Source organism: Crocodylus porosus, unplaced genomic scaffold (genome assembly GCF_001723895.1).
Source record: "Crocodylus porosus isolate Cpor-Errol unplaced genomic scaffold, CroPor_comp1, whole genome shotgun sequence".
Classification (NCBI taxonomy): Eukaryota; Metazoa; Chordata; order Crocodylia; family Crocodylidae; genus Crocodylus; species Crocodylus porosus.
Genome location: NW_017728915.1, coordinates 38,876,053 through 38,894,836, shown reverse-complemented (window position 1 = coordinate 38,894,836; position 18,784 = coordinate 38,876,053). Strand labels below are relative to the sequence as shown.

General features: G+C 64.1%; 1 protein-coding gene across 5 annotated transcripts in view; it reads left to right on the top strand.

Annotated features, from left to right (window-relative positions):
• Positions 1–2,680: 2,680 nt before the first annotated feature.
• The window catches only part of CBFA2T3 (CBFA2/RUNX1 translocation partner 3), a 52,988-nt gene continuing 36,884 nt past the window's right edge, over positions 2,681–18,784 (top strand). For 2 of the 5 annotated variants that reach the window (XM_019536042.1, XM_019536039.1), the window contains exon 1: positions 2,682–3,342. In XM_019536042.1, the coding sequence (XP_019391587.1) occupies positions 3,267–3,342 (76 nt within the window). In that variant the 5' untranslated portion in view covers positions 2,682–3,266. Of the gene's footprint in view, positions 3,343–18,784 lie in introns of all 5 variants that reach the window. The other 3 variants (XM_019536043.1, XM_019536041.1, XM_019536040.1) reach the window with 2 other exon arrangements.

Here is an 18,784-nt window from a genome sequence, read left to right as displayed (position 1 = left end):
CTGAACTCTTCGAAGGCTTTGCACAGAGCGAGGCTCAGAGCGTGCCGTGAGCGCAGGGCCGCAGCGATGGGAGCCCCGGTCGCCGGCCGGCGGGAGACAGCGCCGTGGCTGTTCGACCCCTTGCAACGAGACCCAGGCCGTTTGCTCCGTCCTCCCAGCGTGGGTGCATCCCTGCCTCGCCCAGCCACAGCGGTCCTTCCCAATGGACTGTGGCATTTTGCACCTTCTGTCCCCGAGCGCTGCTGCGCACACCTGCTCTACCCCACCCCAGAACTGGCTGCATTTGGGCCGAAAGTGGCTGTACAAATGCATTGCCTGCTTGGAAATCAAAAAAAGTGAAAGGTCTCTAGAGGGACAGATCATCTGCATTTCCTTCAGCTTCTCCTTTATGCTCTATGGTTATTATTGTTGTTTCACTTGTGGATTATTGTTCAGGCTTCGTTGGATCGGGTAGAATTCACCCCTGCGGGTCCCCCCAGTCCCCCTTTCATTTCCACCTGCACGCATTTTTGGGGATGTTTACTTCCCATCAAAGAAACACCATTTGCACCCACCCCCAAATACCAGCTGCCTGGAAGACGCCAACCTGCGTGGCCGTGTCTGCCCAGCACAGCTCTCCCCAGCCAACACATCGGGCGTGTGGGGGAAGGGGGTGGGTAAAGGAGAGGCCAGGCCTCGAGGTAAAGGCATCAGCAGAGCAGCCGGGATCAAGGCAGAGCCCAGCCCCAGCCCCCCGAGCTGGGAGAGCAATCCCAGCCCGCTCTTCCCGGGGGGGTTTCTTGCTTCCTTTCACTCGTTTGGCTTTTAGTGCTGCAGGGGATATGAAACCAGCTCTCCTCCTCTGACCTGCTGGGGTTTCCTGTAAGCAGCAAGCAGGCAGCTCTGACTCACACAGAAACCCCGAGTGGGAAAGCCTGGGGCTGAGGGGGTGCCCCCAGGCTGGGCCAGACCGAGACCGGAGCTGCCCGGGCTGGCGGACGCGGAGGGGAAAGCGACCCATCCCTGGTACGGCAATGCCCCCGTGCATGCCAATGAGCACCTGGGCTGGGGCAGGTGCAGCACTTGAGAAAGTCCAGCCGGGGGCAGGTGACGGGGCAGGCCGGAGGACGCCGGCGGTGCAGCTGCGGAGCATTTTCCTCGCCGGCCCCAAAATAGCTGCCTCTGCACGCTCCGCGCCACGCGGCTCCAGCCAGCCCTGCTGCCCCTCCGGCCGCAGGGGACACCTCTGGCTCCCGGTGCCCCCGCCCCTGCACGTGCCCCCGGAGCAGCAGTGCTGCCGCCACTAAAAATAGCCGTGGGAAGAGGCGTGCGTGCCACGGGGTTACGCGACAAGCCTCCTTCTCTCCGGCGCCTTGGGAGCTTGCAGAGACCCCGGGAGCTGGACTAGCTGCAACCTCCCAAAGTCCCTTCCGGCCCCGCTTGGCCGGGGGGGTGCCCAGCACCCCGGCTGTAGGCCGCTCATCTGCCCAGCACCCAGCGTGGTGGATCCCCAGGCTATCACCCACCCCGGGCAGGAGGAGCTCCATGTAAATCAGCCCGTCTGGCCCCTTGCAAATGAACCCAACGAGCTCTTCGCTCTCTTGCTAATGGCGTCAGCCCGAAGCCGGGGCAGCCCCGCCGGAGGCCGAGGGGATGGCGCGTGTCCTCCTGCAGACAGACGCACGCGAGGCTCGAAGCGGGGCCCGGGCGGCACGTCGGGTGAGAGGGACCTTCCCCACATGCACCAGCGCCGGCAGCTGCCTCCGCAAAGGGATGGGGGGCCGAGGGGCAGCTCTGCTAGCCCCTGCCCCGGGGAGAAGTGCAGGGAGCGGCCACACCCAGGCCACGTCCCACGTGCGCCATGACACGAGCAACCCAACAGTGCCCCCGCACGCCCCGACTCCCCCGTGTCCGGCTGGGCCGTGGGAGCGCCCCCGCACGCAGCCCGGGGAGCCCCTGCGCTCGGAGGCCTCGCTGACTCCGCCGGCATCTCAGCCGGCGCCTTCCTGCCCCTCGCCGAGCTACTCCAGTGCCCAGAGGCCTCCATGGAGGCCCAGCCTTGTGCAACCCCGCAGAGCCCTGCGACCTCCCCGGGGTGCTCAGCCACCCTCCTGCGAAGCAGAGGAGCCGCGGGGACACGGGCGTGCTGCTTTGGCCTCTGCCTCCCTGGCGCTCGCTTGCAGCCGACTTGAAAGCGCCGGGCAGCGGGGAGCAGGGGCCGCGTTGCGGGGAAGCGCTGTCCGCGCCAGCTGCCGCAGCACAGGTGCTAGCCGGGGACACGCCATCTGCGGGGCCAGCCTGGGCGGCTGTATTTTTAGGACAGGTTTCCTGCCTGCCTCCCACCTGCAGCGCTCCGCTTTGCTCTCGAGCAAGCCTCTCCCGCTAGCGAGCCGGGAGCGCGCGGGCGGCCGGCAGCTGCAAGGCCCCGAGCCCCTTGGCGGGCCGCCGCGGGAGCAGGGACTCCCCTCCCTCGCGCCGCTCTGCTCCGGAGGCAGCCTGCGGACGCACCAGGCCTCGCGGCGCTGGGCCGGGGTGCCCGGGGCAGGGCGGGGCGCTTGGCCGAGCCGCCAGCAGGAAGCCGGAGCGGGTCAGGGATCACCGAGCAGCTCTCCGGCACCGAGCCCACCCTGCGCGGAGGGTCCGGGCGCGGGGGGCTGGTCCCCCTGCCCACCCTGAGAAAGCGGGAAGTGAGCCCGCGTGTGGGCCGCGCGAGAGCTACCGCGCTGGCCCCTCGCGGCGTGGGGAAGTGAAGCCAGCGAAGGGGAAGTTGTTGGAAAGGCAGACCGGAATGGCTGAGAGGGAAGGCCGCGCTGGGCTTGGTCGCAGATGGTTCCTGTTGGGGGAAGAGCAAGGGCGCAGCTGCCTGGTCCCACGACATTATCGCCACCATGCAGCTGCTCGCCTTTCCCTCTCCCCCTGGGACGCGGCTCCCCTTCCACCACATCCCTGCCCGTCACATGAGCACCCACAACGCCTTGCAAGGCGCGCGCCGGGGCAGGCTGGCCAGCCAGCGGGACGGCCCGGCGGCCCGGGGCAGGCAATAAGGACCGGTAGCGGCTACCGGCATCTGGAGCCAGCGCAGCGGTTCCCCAGCGGGCGCGGGTCCCCCTGGGGCTGGGGGCATCAGGGAGGACCGCGGGCCGCCCCCTCGCCCATCGCTCGGGGAGCCGGGGGAGCGGCGCCGACTCTGCCCGAGAGCTCGTGCCTGGAGAGACCCTGCCCCGTGTCCTGCGGGGTCTGGCAGAGGGGGGCATTTCTGGAGCCCGCCAGCAGCTCCTCCGCCCGCAATGGCCGGAGGATCCGCCAAGCTGCAGAGCCAGCCGTCTTCGTGCGCAGGCCACGCTGCCCAGCGAAGCGGCCGAGGTAAGAGCGCGAGGCCCCGGGCTGAGAGGCCAGGGGAGCCCGTGTCACCGCCCCGCAGGTGGCGGGCGCAGCTGCGCACGGCCCCAGCCAGGCCGCGGCTCCGTGTGCACGCGCGGGGTGCGCCGGTGACTCACACCTGGTAAACAGGAGGGCAGCGCCGGGGCCAGGCCAGTGCCAGCCCGGCAGGTGCTATCCGGCGGGGAAGCCGGGGTGGCAGGCGTGCTGCAGGAGCCCGGGGAGAAGCCTGGCAGCAGGTGGGAGATGCGCTTGTTGTCCAAGGGCAGGGGCCCTGCAGAGCTGCTGTGAGCAAACAAGAGGCGGGGGAGCCGGGCGCTCCTGGACGGGCTGTGCGAGGAGCCAGGCACACAGAGGTAGGACACGGGGCAGAAGGGCGCATGGAGTCAGCAGCATCCGCTTGGCAATTAACCTTTGCGTAATGACTCATCAGGCTCCACTGTGTTTTATTTACAGGCTTGAAAGCCTCTGTTTACCCCGCGCTTTTCTTAATTACTGCATCCCTGGTTCCCGCGTCCTTCCCGCTCAGCCAGGGCTGTCTGCGCAGCTCGGGGAGGCCGGTCCCAAGCGCGGGTTGCCCAGATGCTCTGCAGGCTTCCTCTGCATTTAGGCCCACGTAGCCAAAATCAGGACCTGGCCCCACTAGGGCTCTCGGTGTGCAAAAACGAGCTGTTTATGGACCCGCCTCTGGGTGAGAGATGCTGAAGTAGACATACCTGGGCTCAGTAACTTGCCTTCTTGCTAGCGGAAGCTCTGCTGCAGGTACGTGGAGAGCCCCTGGGGCCCAGGACACTACCCCAGGGCAGAGGCAGGGGCTGGGAGAAGAAGTGCCCGACCCAAGGGGCAAAGGACACACGGCTACTCACAGAGATGGGCTCTGGAAGGGAGCATGATGCAATACAGAGCACCCGAGGGTGCTGGGGTCCCCCACGCACAAGCAGGAGGAGGGCGCTGCGCCACTGCTCCAGTGCACGTGGCAGCTGCAGGCACAGCTGTCTCCGTTGCAAGAGATGCCAAGGGGTGGGGGCCAGCTTGGCCCCCATGTCACCACCTGGCATCAGGGCAGTGGAGGCAGCACGTGCAGCAGGGAGCGCAGCTCCTTCCCCACTTGTGCTGCCCAGGCCTGCCCACACACGGGCACTCGGGCCCAGGGCAGCTGCAGCACCTTGCGCCTCCGCAGCACCGTGCCACGCTCGGAGCCAGGCACAACAAAACCCCGCTGCCGGGCTGACCCGGAGAAGTCCTGCCACAGGGCAGTCCCCTGCCAGAGCCAGGGCTGTACCTCCCCTACTGTGAGCACTGGCTTTACCTGACCCCAGGGCTGGGCCACACCAGTAGCAGCTCATTTGGGTGCTGCATTTGGCAGCAGAGAGCTACCGGGTGTTTTTGCACACAGCCTCGCAGCTGCAGGTGGGCATTGCAAGAGGCATGGAGGACACCAGGACGACCCACCCCGTCACAGCCCCGGGCTCCAGACAGCCCTGGCAAGAGTCACCCTGCTCTCAGCAAGCGCCGTCCAGGCCTGTAACCAGGGGCATGTGTCAGGATCATTTACGGGCTTGGACATCTTGTTTCCAAGCTTCCTTCCCATCCAGAACCCCAAAACGTACAACCCCTCCGCTGGACCTACCCACGCAGCTGTCCAGCAGGCATCAGTGGCCTCACATGTGGCAGGGCATCCTCCTGCAGAGGAAGGAGAGCAGAGGGAAGCTACCCCAGCTGGTTTCTGATGGGCCCCGGGCACATGGGTGCCAGACAGCGTAGAGGAAGGGGTATATTTAGGGACAAACCCACCCCCACAGCAGAGCATGGGGGCCCAGCTGGCACCCAGGGGCAGGGCTGGTGTGTGGCCCCCTGAGCTGCCCAGCCACAGCGGCAAGGGGCACCCAGGAGCAGAGCAGACCTGCAAGGCCCCGTCTCCCCCCAGCTTGCTCTCGGGGTCTCCCAGCAGCCGGGCTCCCCCGGAGCGGCTCAGAGGCTGAACGAGCCTTTGGCATTTCCCGGCAGAGGAGAAGAGAGACACCCGGCTCTGCTCCCCGCGCTGCCGGTGCACGCGCTGCACAGCCGGCACTCGGCCCACAGACTCCGCCAGAGCCTCGGGACAGGGAGGCAGCTCTTTATAGGGTCCCGGGGGTGCTTCAGAGACCCCCCAGCCCCGCTCAGGGAGGGGTTAATCCCCACCAGCTGGGAGCCCCTTGCCCTGCTGGCGTTTTTGCCAGGGGGGCTAATACAGAGAAGGGACCTGTGGTGGGGGCAGTAGCAGTGCTTGTACACCCCCCTTGCAACCATGGATGGGGCATTCCCCAAATATGCCACGGGCTGGGAAAGTGCCCTAGCCTTCTGGCTGAGAGGCGAGGGCCAGACAAGCACCTGGGGATGGGTCTGGAGATGGGTTCTTTGCTCCTGCTGTCGCTGGGGCATCGGTGCCCATCCCCATGGCCTCTGGCTGCTCGACGCGGCAGCTGGCAGGGCCCCTGCGTTCCCTGCGGCACGGAGCAGAGCATGCGCGGCTGTCTGCCTTTGTCCCTGGTCGTCCGGCGTGAGGCTTGCCCGGTGCTTCGGGACCGTGGGCAGACCCAGGACACCGGACTCGATGTCTTCTTCCGGCCCGTGTTCCTGCTCCCGATCTTCGATGGGGTCGATTGCGCGCGCTGCCTGGCTGCCCCCTGACCCGACACGTGTCTGTCTGTGGGTGTTTCTCGGCTGGGGTTTCCACGGGGGCTCCCCCGTGCAGAACTGAAGCTGGCGCGTGCTCCTGCTAGCCTTGTGGGAGCAGTGGGGTGTGAGGGGGGACATGAAAGCAGAGAGAGAGCAGTTCCCATTTCACAGAAGAGGAAGGGAAGAGCCGGGGTCAGCACGCTAGCCTGGTAAACCGGAGGCTCGGGTTTGTCTCTTCCACGCGCTCCCAGTATGACCGCAGGCTGGTGCCTGAGGCTGCCTGTGCCTCAGTTGCCCCACCTGTAAAATGGGGCAATTGCATTAAAGAGGACCGAGCACTCAGGGGCTTGGGACAGCGGTAGCAGGACCAGAGGCAGTGAACTTGGCTGAAAGCCAGGGCGGGGGGATGCAGCCCAGGCCCCTCCGCCGTCGCCCGCCTGCCCGTCCCAACGCCCCGCGGCATCGTGCATTCACGATAAGAGGGCCCGGGGGCTCCGTTACGAGCGGGCACGGCTGGGCGGCTGCTGGCCGGAAGGGCGAGGAAGATGCTGGTAAGGTGCCGCTGGCAGGAGCCGTGTTTGTGTTCTTGGCTGAGTATCTCTGCAAACTTCCTGATTCCCTGACGGCCGGTGCGGGAGCGATAATACCGCCTGGGCTGGTCGTTGCCTCCCCTCGGCGCTGGCTTCGGCGCTGCAAGCTGTTATCTCGGCTCAGCACCGGGCGGGGGGAAGGGAAATGGAATAAAGCAGAGGTGGCAAGCTTCCTCCTCGCTGCGCAGAGCCGGCTCCGCTTCTCGCCAGCAGCACCCCCTGCTTCCAGCCACCTACCTCTTCCTGGAGGGGAATGACAGTCCCCATCCGGTACCCCCGGGCCAGGATGGGGGTCCTCGCAGAAAACAAAACCTTCTTGCTTATGCTTTGGGGAACGGCCCTGCAGCCCCCAGCCTTTCACGGCCTCCGCTCCACTGGGGGAGTGAGGGTACACCCTAGTGTAGACAAGACCGCACCGTGCAAGCCTCCTCCTGCAGATGCGCTCTCCCCTCCTTACCTCAGCCACTCTTGCTACCTGCCCCCAGCTTCTGCCCCCGCGCCCTGCTCCACCCCTGACACCTCTGCATGGCGTCAAGCCGCATGCTCCTCCTTCACACCTCCCGGGGGCCATAGAGCATGGTGTCTACCGGGACCCGTTGCACAGCACCCCTGCTACCCAGGAGGAGTCAGTGCAGGGACAATCCGGCTCAGCCCCGGCGAGAGCCGTACTGACACGGTCCCATCAGCAAGCGGGGGCCGAAGCGGCTCTGTGCAAGCAGATTCGGGCGAGGGGGACGCTGCTAGACTCACCCGGGCTCTGCTGAGCACATGCAAGTGGCAGTTCCCAGCCTCCGGCCTGGGCCGCGTCCAGATGGAGCAGCAAGCCGGTGGGTCGATAACGGGTGGGGGGCTACGTGCTATCTTGCCGGCTGGAATGGCTTTGACCTTCCAGAATAATGCGGCCCTCGGCAGGCGCCCCGCTGGGGAAGCTCCAGCCAGCACCAACGGGCAAAGCTGGGAGCGACTGAAAACAGGATTCGGTCCTGGAAACGACTGGTAGTGCCGGGTGCCGCACGCCAGGCTCGTGGTTCAGGCTTTGCCTTAAACTAAAACCGCTGGTTCTTGAAGCAATCCCTGTTTTCACGTGAGAGACGGAGCGCACTGAAGGAGCCAGGCGATGACCTGAGCTAGGGAAGGTGTCCCCTGTCCAGCCCTGCCTGGGCACTGGGGGGATGAGTTGGTCTCAGACCCTGGTTTGCTCCCTGCAGCTGCAGCCTGGTGCAACGCCGGCTGCAGGAGCCGGGGCTCCGATGCCTGCGCGGTGGGGAGAGGACCAGTGGGAGCACTCCTCCGTTATCTCTACGCCCAGGCCTCTCTCGCAGCGTAATCTCTGCCGTGCCCGCGCTGGCGCTCTTCCAGCAGGCGTTGGAGGGCCGCCCGGCGCTTAGCTGACCCACCTTGAGTCTTGCCGGTCACCTTGGGAGCGTGCCATAAACTTCACTGAGAGCATTAAGGGCAGGGGGGAAGCCGAGGAGTGGGGATGGGGGCTGCCCCAGCCTCCACAGTGGGTGGAGGAGAAGGCTGTGAAGCCAGGGATCCCCTCGTCGCAGCATCCAGGGAAGCAATGCCTCCGCGCAGGTAGCTGCATGGACGCATATTCCCACCGGACGTGGTGGAAAGGGGTCTGCAGGGCAGTGGGCAGAGCGGATGCAGACGCACGGCCGGCCGGCCTACGCTTGCACAGCTCACCCGTGTCGGAGCCAGGACCAGGACAGATCCCAGCCGAGCCCCCCGCGAGCACGCTGGAGCTGCACGCGCGGGGCGGTGGGTAGCCAGGAGCCCCGGAGCCGCTGGCACCAGGGCTGGGGTGACCGTACTGGGAAGGAGCAGCGTGCCCAGCCAGGCTGAGACCCATTTTAATGGCTTGTTTAGTTCCCTGCCGGGTTTTGCTTGAGAAGCCCAGCCGAGGCAATCGCTCCCACGTCGTCCAGCTTGTCCTTGCTGCGGAGACGCAGGGGGCTCCTTTTCCAGAAGCCCCATAGATAACCGAGGGCTGCCACCGGGGCAGGGGCGGGGGAGCTCCCTGCCCGTTCGGCGGGCGTGCGGGCCGGCTGATAAAGCTGTCTCGAAGGCTGCGTGTGACAGAGCTGCAGCCGGCCATGCTGGATTGACTCCTGTTAACTCGCATTGATTTTCTGCAAGGACCAGAGGTGTTGGAAGTGCAAGGCAAGCTAATTAAATTCCCATCATTAAAGAGCCTTATGCAGCCAGTTCCACCCTGTCAAATCCCAGCGCTGGCAAGCAGCCGGTGATGGGGGCTTGCAATTTGGCCAAGCAGAAGGGAAAAAAAAAGGGAGGGGGGGTTAACCCTTCTGCTGCCTAATTGCACAAACACCCTGCAGGGAAGCTGTGCGGGGTCCTCATGCCCTGAGTGGGTCTGCAAGCATGTCCCAGTGACCTGAACGCATCACTGGAGCGGGGTCCTAATCCTCATGGCCTGGTGCAGGATCAGGCGGGGAGCGTAGGGGCAGGATGCGACCGGCTGGAGCTGTGCCAGCACATTTCACCCCAGGATAACCGGAGGCGCGCTGGGCAGGGCAATGCAGGCTTGTGCTGCTTGAGGGCCATTTCTGGAGCCAGAAAGGGGCCTGGCGGTGAGGGAGAGTGCTGGGAAAGGTGAAATGCATCTCGTTTGCAAACCCCGTGGATTGTGCTCAAGCGTCCCATGCTGGCAAGGACCTGGCCAGGGACAGCTCAGCGCCAGAGGGAATATTTCAGCGCGTTCAATGAGAAGTCAAGGGGCTCAGAATGGAAACTCTCCGGCAACCCCAGGCTGAACAGCAGCCCCCGCTCGGGGAGCCCTCGCTGTTTGATCGCAAGCTGCCGGATATTGGAAGTTGTCCTCTATAGCCCCAGCTCCCGGAGTCCTGTAATCACGTGAAAATCTCAGCCTTAAACAGATGAGCTCCTAGCCTGCCCGAGAGCAGAGGCGGGTGGGACGCGGGGCCCCTCTGTAGTCTCGGAAGCCAGGGGAAACCCCGACGTATTGTTTTGAAAAGTTTTTGAGCCATGTCTAGGGATTTTCTGAGGCCTGCCCCACCGCTTGGGACCCCTCGGGGTGGGTGCAACGGCTCGGATAACCACACTCATCCTGTCTGCGCCGCAGAGCGGGCACGAATCTGCCAGTTCAGGAAGGCGTCTTCTTTGCAACGGCTCGCTTGCACTCTGGGAGAGCTGCAGCCCCCTCGGAGAGCCGGAGCCCACGCGAGCCCTGCGCCCATGCACGAGAGCGGCCTCGCTGGCGGGGCGAGGCTGCGAGGCGAAGGGGAAGATGTAAGCGCCGGCGACCCCCCCAGACCGAGCGAACAAAACTCCGTCGCCTGCCTTCGGCCGGGCACTGGCACGCGGCGCTTCCTGCTCAGAGATGTCACCCTGGCGGGCAGGCGGACGCAGCTGCCAGGAGCGATAACGCGGGCGAGCTGTCGGGCACGTCTCTTATCTCCGCCGCGCATTCCAGCCTGAATTACCGAGCTGGGGACCGAGTCGGGAGCAGGAGTGGAGGGGAGCGCTTTGGAGTCCAATAAAATAGCAAGGGAGCGGCGCGTGGGCACGGTCGGCGGCCCAGCTCCCAGGATTAGCCACTGGCTGGATTCAGACGCCGAGATTAGCGTGCCAGGCGTGCGGCGGGGAATCTGGCACCTCCTCGCTGCACGGTGCTACTTCCCGGTCCTGCCAAGGTTGGGGGCGGGGGGTGATGTTGGCTGGCTCACCCTGCACAGGGCTGCTGGTATGGACGGAGAAAGAGGAATCCGGTGGTGCCTGGGGAGAGCGATGAGACCCGGAGGCAGGGTTGTAGGTGGCCACGGTGTCGCCAGCTGCCCTTCTGCGGATGCCGGCCAGGTTACCCGGTAGCCTGAGGTTGCGATGAACCCCTCGGGAGGCCACAGCCAGCCCAAGCAGGTCCAGCCCCAACTCCAGCATCCCAGCCAGGGCTTTGTCTACCCAGGTCTTCAAAACCTCCAAGGATGGAGACGGCACCACCGCTCTGGGGAGCTGTTTAAATGACAGGCAACAAGCAGGACCGTATTCTCCTGTGCTTCCAAAGCACATCCTATCCCAAAGGACTTCCAGCATGGGATGGTCCCAATCCTCGCTGCCTTTCTTCGGGCAGGACAGGACATGGGCTTCAGCGAGAGCTGCGCCTCCGTGGGAAGCGGAGGAGCCGGCCCATTCCCCCGCAGGAGAATACAACCGCCCCCGGACTAGCGCGCGGCCCGTGTTCAACAGCACAAGGCGAGGCGACCCCATGGCCGGGGGAGGAGGCGGCGGAGAGTCCTGGGCCTCCCTGAGGCTGTGGAGAGGCTGGAGAAGGGGTCCTATCGGAGGCTTATCCGAGGAGCACGGGGCCCCATTGCTTTCACTGGGGCAAGGAGAGGAAGAGCTGCTCATCCACAGTGGTTTGCAAGCTAATGCAGCCTCCGGGGGGATGTCAGCCAGCTGGGGCATCTCCCCCGTACCCCTGGGACTGCCCTGTGGAGCAGAGGGGCTGCTCTGAGCCTGCCCTGCTGTGGCCTGTGCTGCCCAAGGGGCTGGAGAGGGCTGCCAAGGGCTCCCCCCCCCACCGCCCTGCCCCAGGCTTTGACTCACAGTCATTGAATGGCAATAAACTCCAATTAGCTGCCATTGTCCTAAAAAAGTACTCTTTTGATACCTTCCAGGTGGGCTCCCGCCTCTGTAGGATCTCAGGAAGAAAGGCAGGAGAAGACAAACCCAAGGCGCTTTGGGTAAATCTGTTTTTTTTTATTAGACCATCTCAAATAGTTGGAATCCAAGGTCTGCTTCTGCTGCCCAGGCAAAAGGAGCAACCAGGAAAGGGAAAGAGAAACGCAGGGAGAAAAGGCTGGAGCAGAACGTCCTTCACCCTGTAACAGGCCAGGGGAAAGCGCAGCTCAGCCTGGCAGAGCCTTGTGCCACATCCCCCCGCCGATGGGCAGCCTGGTGCCTCCTGCAAACGCTGTGCGACGTAGGCGGGCTCCCCAGGGCAGGTGATTGTCTCTGATATGTCCTCCATCGGAGGTCTATATTGAGCAGATTCTTTTTGGTATTGGGTGGTGGAACCGGAGCGCGCTCCATCCCCTCCATGCATTGACCTGGAACTGCAGTGCTTCCAGGACCGGTGCAAAAAAACAGGAAAAAAAAAGCTCTGGGAGCAGAGGAGAAGCTGGGCCTGTGCTCAGGTGCACCCCAGAGGAGTCGGGGGAGCAGCCTGGCCTGGTTTTGTGCGGGGCTTTGCGGAGAATGTGGGTTGTGCCGCAGCTCCTGGCCCAGTGCAACCCGTGCTGAGCTCCCAGCAGCAGCTCAGGCATCTTGGAGGCACCGGGGCTGCAAGGATCCCGTGGGAAGCCTGGAGCTCCTGCCTTCCCTCTGCTCCAGCCCACGTGTCCCCAAGCATGGCCCGGCCACCACACGTCTTCTCACGTGAGCTGCAAGCACGTGGCCAGGCCGCTGCAGGGTGGCAGGACTCTCTCGGGGCAGCAAGCTGCAAAGTAGGAGTGGAGTTAGGGAGGTCCCAGGGCATTTCAGCGCTGGAGCTGGCCCTGCTTGCAGGTTTGCAGAGGGAGAGGGTCTGGAGCAAGGTCCCTGGCCGCTGCCTGGCTAGCCCGGGGGCAGAGGAGAGGAAAGGCGGCTCTGTTGTCTTTGCCCTGCCCCTGGTGTCAGGCAGACAGGGAAGTGCACGCAGGTCCCTGTACGTGCGCAGGCTTTGCCTGCAGTCAGGGGAGCAAACAGCTGTCTCTAGAGAAGCAAAGCGCATTTGCATGAGCTCTGTCCAGGAAATCAGCCTTAATTAGCCAGAAACCCTTCCTAGGGGTGATTTGAGCACCGGCTGCCCAGGGTGATGTGGCTGCAGGGATGGTCGGGGGCAGCAACAGACCCCTGAGACCCAGCCTGGCGCTCGGCTGGCCATGGCCCTCCCTGCCGGCAGGGTGGAGCGATCCTGGGCAGGGCAGACGGCATGCATCAGTGCACACAGACACGAGCTCCTCGGCCTCCCCCAGGTGCAGGCAGCCTTACACGCAGCTGAGACCCCAAAACACGCTCCAGGGCACGCAGGCATGCTGTGCAGGGGGCTTGGGTCACGGAGAGCTGAGCTGCCCACCTGGGTCAGGTATCATGTGCGATTTGCTCAACCTCCCCCCCTCCCTGCCCAACATGGCATGCACATGCGTGTGCCAGATAGCAGGCATGACTCACCCGTGTGTACCAGAGATGAGGCCTGAGTCGCGTGTCTCTCCGGTCGTTTCCCTTGAGGTTTCAAAGAGTCGGCTAAGCATCGCCCCATCTCGCGGCCGCATCTCTCCGGCTTCTGCCCTGGACCACAGCTCCCTCCATCTGGGAGGGGTGGGGGGCACAGGATGACCCTGGTTCTCACGGTAGCACCCCCAGGCACAGCTCCCCCAGGTCTGGTCCCAGCTCCCCCAGGCGTGCGTGCACCTTGCACGGTGATTGCATGTGCAGCCCCCGGGTGCGCGAGGCCTGGCCGCAAAAGGCCCCGTCCTGCGGCTGCTCAGCCCCTCTCCGGGAGAAGGCATGGGGGTCAGCGAGCCTCTGCTCACCACCCTTCCCCCCGGAGCGGTCGGGGTGCCTGGAGGGGTCCCGAAACGAGCCCGAGGGGAGGCACCACATCCCCCGTGCAAAGCCAGGGCCTCCCCCTGCTAGGCTTGGCTCTCGCGGCACAGCCCGCGGGGCACGGGCGCGTGGTGGCTTCCCTCTCCATGCCACCGACCCAGCCAGGCTGGCCTTGAACCTTCCCAGCCCTCCCTGGGTGGAGGTGGCATCCCCGCTGCCCCCGGGCATGGGAAGGGGGCGGGGGGGAGCAGGGACGGCTTCTTTAAGACCAAACAAGCCGGCGAGCGGTTACGGCACTGACATAACATGTGCACTTAATCCCCAGAGCTCAGCTGTTGCACACAGAGGCATCAATCATGTGTCGGGGTGACTGACAGAAACTCATTAGAGCACTTTCTAGCCTGTCTCCCACTGCCGCTTTCCCAGCGCCGGCCCCCGCGTGGCTGCGGGAACGGGGGGACAGCGGGAGCAGCGCGTCCCTCCGTGCCCGTGGGCTCGGCCAGGCCGTGGCCCTGCCCGCGCCGGCCCCGGCTGCTCCGTTGGCGCGAGCGCTGCCTTATCGGCGGGCCCCTGGCCGCCCGCCCACCCTAATCTCCTTCCTTTCCCACCGTGGCGAAACAAAGCTGCGGAGAATGCAGAAGTGGGAGAGCCGCCCCGCACCCCGCGCTGCCGCAGCAGACTATTTCCAGCCTTATCTGCCGGCTGCCCCGGGCTGTGAACAAGGCCCGCTGGCCAGCAGCCATCGCGTGTGACCGCTCAGGTGCTCCGGTTCTCAGGCGAGCCGGGGGCCTCCGAGAAGTGACAGGCTGCGTGCCGGAGGCCTCTCTCCGCCGGTTTATTCCCCGGACCTGATTTGGGAGAGGCGTCGGGCTCCTTCGGCCCTTGCTCCCTTCTCCAGCGTCCGCCGGCCTGCCAGGCTCCAGCAGCCAGGGAGCAAAGTGGCTCCGCTACCCCCTGAATGACCAAGGAAGGGGTGGCAGCGGCCACTTTGGGGACAGAGCCCCAGCAAACTCATCTCAGAGCTTTCTGCTGCTGCTCTCTGCCAGCCCCTCTGTGCACGTGTGTGCAGAACCACCCGAGGTCCTTCCAACCCTCATTTTTTAATGATTTTATCCCCCCCAGGCACTGAGAGAGGCAGGGCAGGGCACGCTAGAGACGTGTGGTTAACCTCCAGGCTGGCTGTAGTGCCTGGGAGCTGCGGGGTCCATGGCAGCTCCGCTGTGGGGAACGGAAAAGGCTCTGGATGGAGGGGAGAGATGGATAAATGCCTCTTTACATGTGAAACAAACCTCCCCCCTCCCTCCAGGAGAAGGAAAGAAACCAAATCCCATGCCTGCCTGGATGCACCCAGGGCTCTGCCCCAGGACCTGGGCTACGTGGAGCTGCCGAGGGGACCAAGCGGGGAGGTGCTGCGGCACCAGGAAAGGGTTAAGGCAAAGAAGTTTGCTCACTCTAGGCGATGATTTAAACCAGACAGAAAGCTTCTGTCATCCATCACATTAACAGCCAGATCATTGTGTTTTAAAGTGTCTGTAATTGCAGCAATACAGAGACCAGGGGAAAGATAAAGAGCTGGGAAGATACAAATGCAAACTGAGGCCAGCACCACCGGACCCCCCCTTCTGCAAGGGTGCAGCGGAGAGGCCGATCTGATGGGGGAAGCTGGAGGTCGCCCCACGCCAGCCCTTCCTGCTGGAGCAGACGCCGGCCCTGGCACCCTGGGCGCCCGGTTAGGCGCGTCTGAGCAGGGGCAGGGAGGGGAGAACAGGTCCCACCTGCTCTGTCTCAGGTGAGCGCTGGTCTCACCTCCCTGCACGTGGGGACTGGGATGCCAGCCCTCTCCCATCGTTCCCACACTGCCCTTGGGACTGGTGATGAGCTGAGCCCGCCAATGCCCCTGTGTGTAGGCCGTGCCCCCCTTGCGCATTTATAGGGAGGGAAACCGAGGCACAGAACTTGCCCCGGGTCAGGCCCGAAGCCTGCAGCTGAACCCAGGTGCCCGTCTCCCTGCTTTTTCACTTGGCTGTGTGAAGCCTCAGAAACCGCCCGGTCCACATCATCCTGCAGAGCCAGCTGCTCCCTTTGCCCAGGCCGAACATAGCTGGGCTCCTCCGCCTCGCTGCCCTTGGCCTTGATGGAGAAATTTGCCTGTAATTTTTATTGCAAATACAGGCACCGGGACCCCCTCTGCTCCCCCCACCCCGGCTGCTGGAGCAGGCCAAGACTCACAGATTTCCAACAGCATCTTCTTTGCACAAAACGCTACCTTTATCTTGCAGATGCCTTCCCGCTGATTTCCTCGTTATCCCTGGCTTAGCACTAAGTGGTACTTCTCTCTTCTTCTCCTCTCTCTCTGAAGCGTGAAACCCCCCAGAAGGGGTGGGGGGGACGTGCGAGGGTGCTGGTAGCGTGCTAACCCTCGCACGGAGCCGCGTGCCCCGCGTCCCTCCCGTGCAGCTGCCCGGGCCGCGGCGGCGCGTGCGGGGCTGCGAACGATTAGCATTCGCACGAAGCCCGCCGAACGAAAGAAGCCAACACAAATGTTTATTTTCACAGTAGTAAATTATGACTTCAATAGACTGAAATTACAGTCCGTGTGCGTGGAATAGAAATGAAACAGCCCCTGCCACCCAAATGCACGCCTCGGGGGAGGACCTCTCCGCCAGCCCCGGGCAGCGTGCCGTGCCGGCCGCGGCGGGGAGGCCACGGGCCTCTTCTAGGCGCCCCCGTTGACACAGGTGGGAAAGGCGCTCGCCGGAGACACGCGTGCGAGGGCTGCACTTCGCACGTGACAGGGCTCGTTGTGGCTCCCTGGATCCGTCAATAAGTGGCTGTCTGTGCGGGGCGATGCATGCATGCGTGGGCATCAATCGATCCCCCCGGGGAGCAGATACAGCCTTGTGCTCTCTCTCGCATGCACGCAGGGCCCCGTATGCTACGGGGCGCAAAAGCCAGCGGTCCCTTCTGCCCGGGCACCATCCTCACTCCTGCAAGTAGCCCGGCGGAGCTGCTCACAAAAGCAAAGCCCCGATGTCTCTGAGCCCTGCTCCCGGGGGCTGAAGATCACCTGCCGCCACCGCCGCCACGAGGTCTGCGGCTGCAGAGCCCCACTCGGCGCCGCGATCAGGACACGAGCAGGAGGAGAGCCGGGCAGAATCGAGGCCGGCCGACGGTGAGCGCATCAGGGCTTTCTCCACGCCACTTTTCGGAGCGCCATTGGTGCGATCCTGCTGAGCTTGCTTCGAGCCCAGGGGTCTGCCAGCCCTGCTCCCTTCCCCCGTCCCTGCTGTCCTGCAAAGCTCCAGCAACCGCAGAGCAGCGTGGCTTTGCTGGCCCCCACGTGCTACCCCCCGAATGACCGAGAAACCAGTGTCGGAGCCCTTCCTGCCAGGACGGCCCTGGAGGACCCGTGCCTGTATGCCTCTCCAGGTCCTGCCCCGATATGCAGTAGGAGAAACCGCCTCTCTTTAATGAAGTGCTTTGGCCTGGCTTTATCGGTGCTCGTATCACCTGGGTTTTGGGGCCAGATGGGGAAACAACCGTGGAAACATTTAACCTAAGGTTGCTGCCTCCAGCCCCCTGCCTGGAGCCCACGCAAGCCCCCGGCAAGGTCATTCACCGTTTGAGACCCGACCAGAGCCAGCTGGGGGACGTCTGCCCAACAGGCCTTTTGTGAGGCCTCAGGTGGGGTCCTTTTTAAAACTGTCTGATATTGCCTGTTTTCTAATAAAATGTTACAAAAAAGTTTTGACTGAAGCGTACGGTCAACTTCAGCTGTCAAAGCCCGCGCGCTGACCAGATCGACGGTATAATCCTCCTTCCCCGGGGCCGAGCGCGGAGGGTCCCCAAGGCGGCGATGCCTGGACCTGAGTCGGGCGCGCTATCTCCCCTGGGGAGGAAACGCCTGATAACTTGTGAGCGGCAGCCCCAGGAATGAGTTATTTGCCCCCTCTCCCGCAAAGATAAATGTCATATCAGACCCGAGCCATCATTCACTTCCTGCACGGCGGTCCCTATCGGGGCGGCCTCGGCCTGAGCGACACAGTCTTCGCCGAGGTCTTCAGACAAAGGCTTCGTTTCTGCCCTGCCGAGGCTGGCGCGCTCGTGAAGTGTCACGTCTTGGGGGCTCGTGCAGTCATGGCGGGGGGGTTAAAGAGCCCCTTCCAGATGCCAGGGGCTCAGGCCTGCAGCTCCTTCTCCCAGGAGCGGTCCTGGCCGACCCCGTGGCACTGCTCCCCTCCCTGGGGGGATTCGTGCAGCAATGGTCGAGGTCGCGCCAAAGGAGCCGCCACGTCAGGCCGACGCTTGGCACGCAGCACTTGCTGGGGAGGGTGAACCGAGCTGCTCTGGGCCACGTGGCTGGGGGCAGAGCCGGCTGGCGCGTGGGGAACCAGCCTCCAAGGGCGCCCCCCGCCCCCCGCAGCATTTGCATGGCCCAGCTGGGCTGCTCGCTATGCAAAGGAGCCCGTCCAGGCCCCAGACCTGTTTGCAAGCGCGGCAGGCAGGTGTGTGTGGGCGCCTTTTTCCTATGCTCGCGTCCGCCTTTGTCAATTGAAGGGGCAGACCCTCGTGCTTCCCCCTGGGCCAGCCACGAGGCAGGTGGAGCCGTGCGGCTCTCACGGAGGGGGTGGAAGCAAGGTGGGCGGTGGGGGCCAGGCTGGCACCCACCGTGCCCGTGGAGGGATAAGTCTCTCCTGGATGCACCAGCAGCTCCTGAGCCCCCGGTCCCCTCTCATCAGAGGCCTGCAAGCCTCAGCATTGCCCTGCCTCTGTCCCCACTGGGCTGGGCCCGTGGCAGCCCTTCCTGCCCCGGGGCAATGACAAGCCTTGCAGCGCATCCCAGTCTCGGGCACCAACGACCACGGCCCCCATCACGGGGCGGGTACATCGCAGCCTTGGGCACCAATGGTGCCCGACCCGTCATGGAGCGGGGGCAAAGGGCTTCCTGATTGCCTTCCTCTCTGCTCCTGGGCTGGGAGATACTGCAACAGGGGTGCAGGCAGGTGGGCCCAGGGGGTGCAGGGGCTTCATCCGGAGGTGAGCGAGGGGCTCCCGCGCCAAGAGCCGGAGCCAAGCAGGGGCAAAAGGGGTGGGGCGGGGAGGGCAAAGGCGTCTCTGAACAGCGCTGCTGGGGCAGGCAGACCAGGATCTTCGAGTAGACGCCGTATCTTTTACCAGACCATCTCAATAGTTGGAAAAATGATTCTTTGCAATGAAATAGATGGATTTTAAAAAATTTTATTTGGCAATGAAACAGTTGGGAAAATGGTCCTTTACAACTAAATAGTTGGAAAAACGTTGGGGAGTTTTTTGCAATGAAATAGTTGGGGAAGTGGGGGGTTTTTGCACCTAACCAGCTGGAAAAATGTTTTTTGCAACGAGATTGTTGGGAACATGGTTCTGTGCACCTAAACGGTTGAAAAAGAATGCTTTTTTGGGGCACTGAAATAGTTGGAAAAGGGGGGGGGGCCTTTCAGCTAAGCAGCTGGGGCAGCGGTTCACTGCACTGAACGAGCCGGGAGCACCGCGCTTCCTGCTGCGAAGCCGGTGGGAAAGCGGGCCTCACGGCCAGCGCGCCGGAGCCGCGGAGTCGCGCCCCGGGCAGGCGGCGG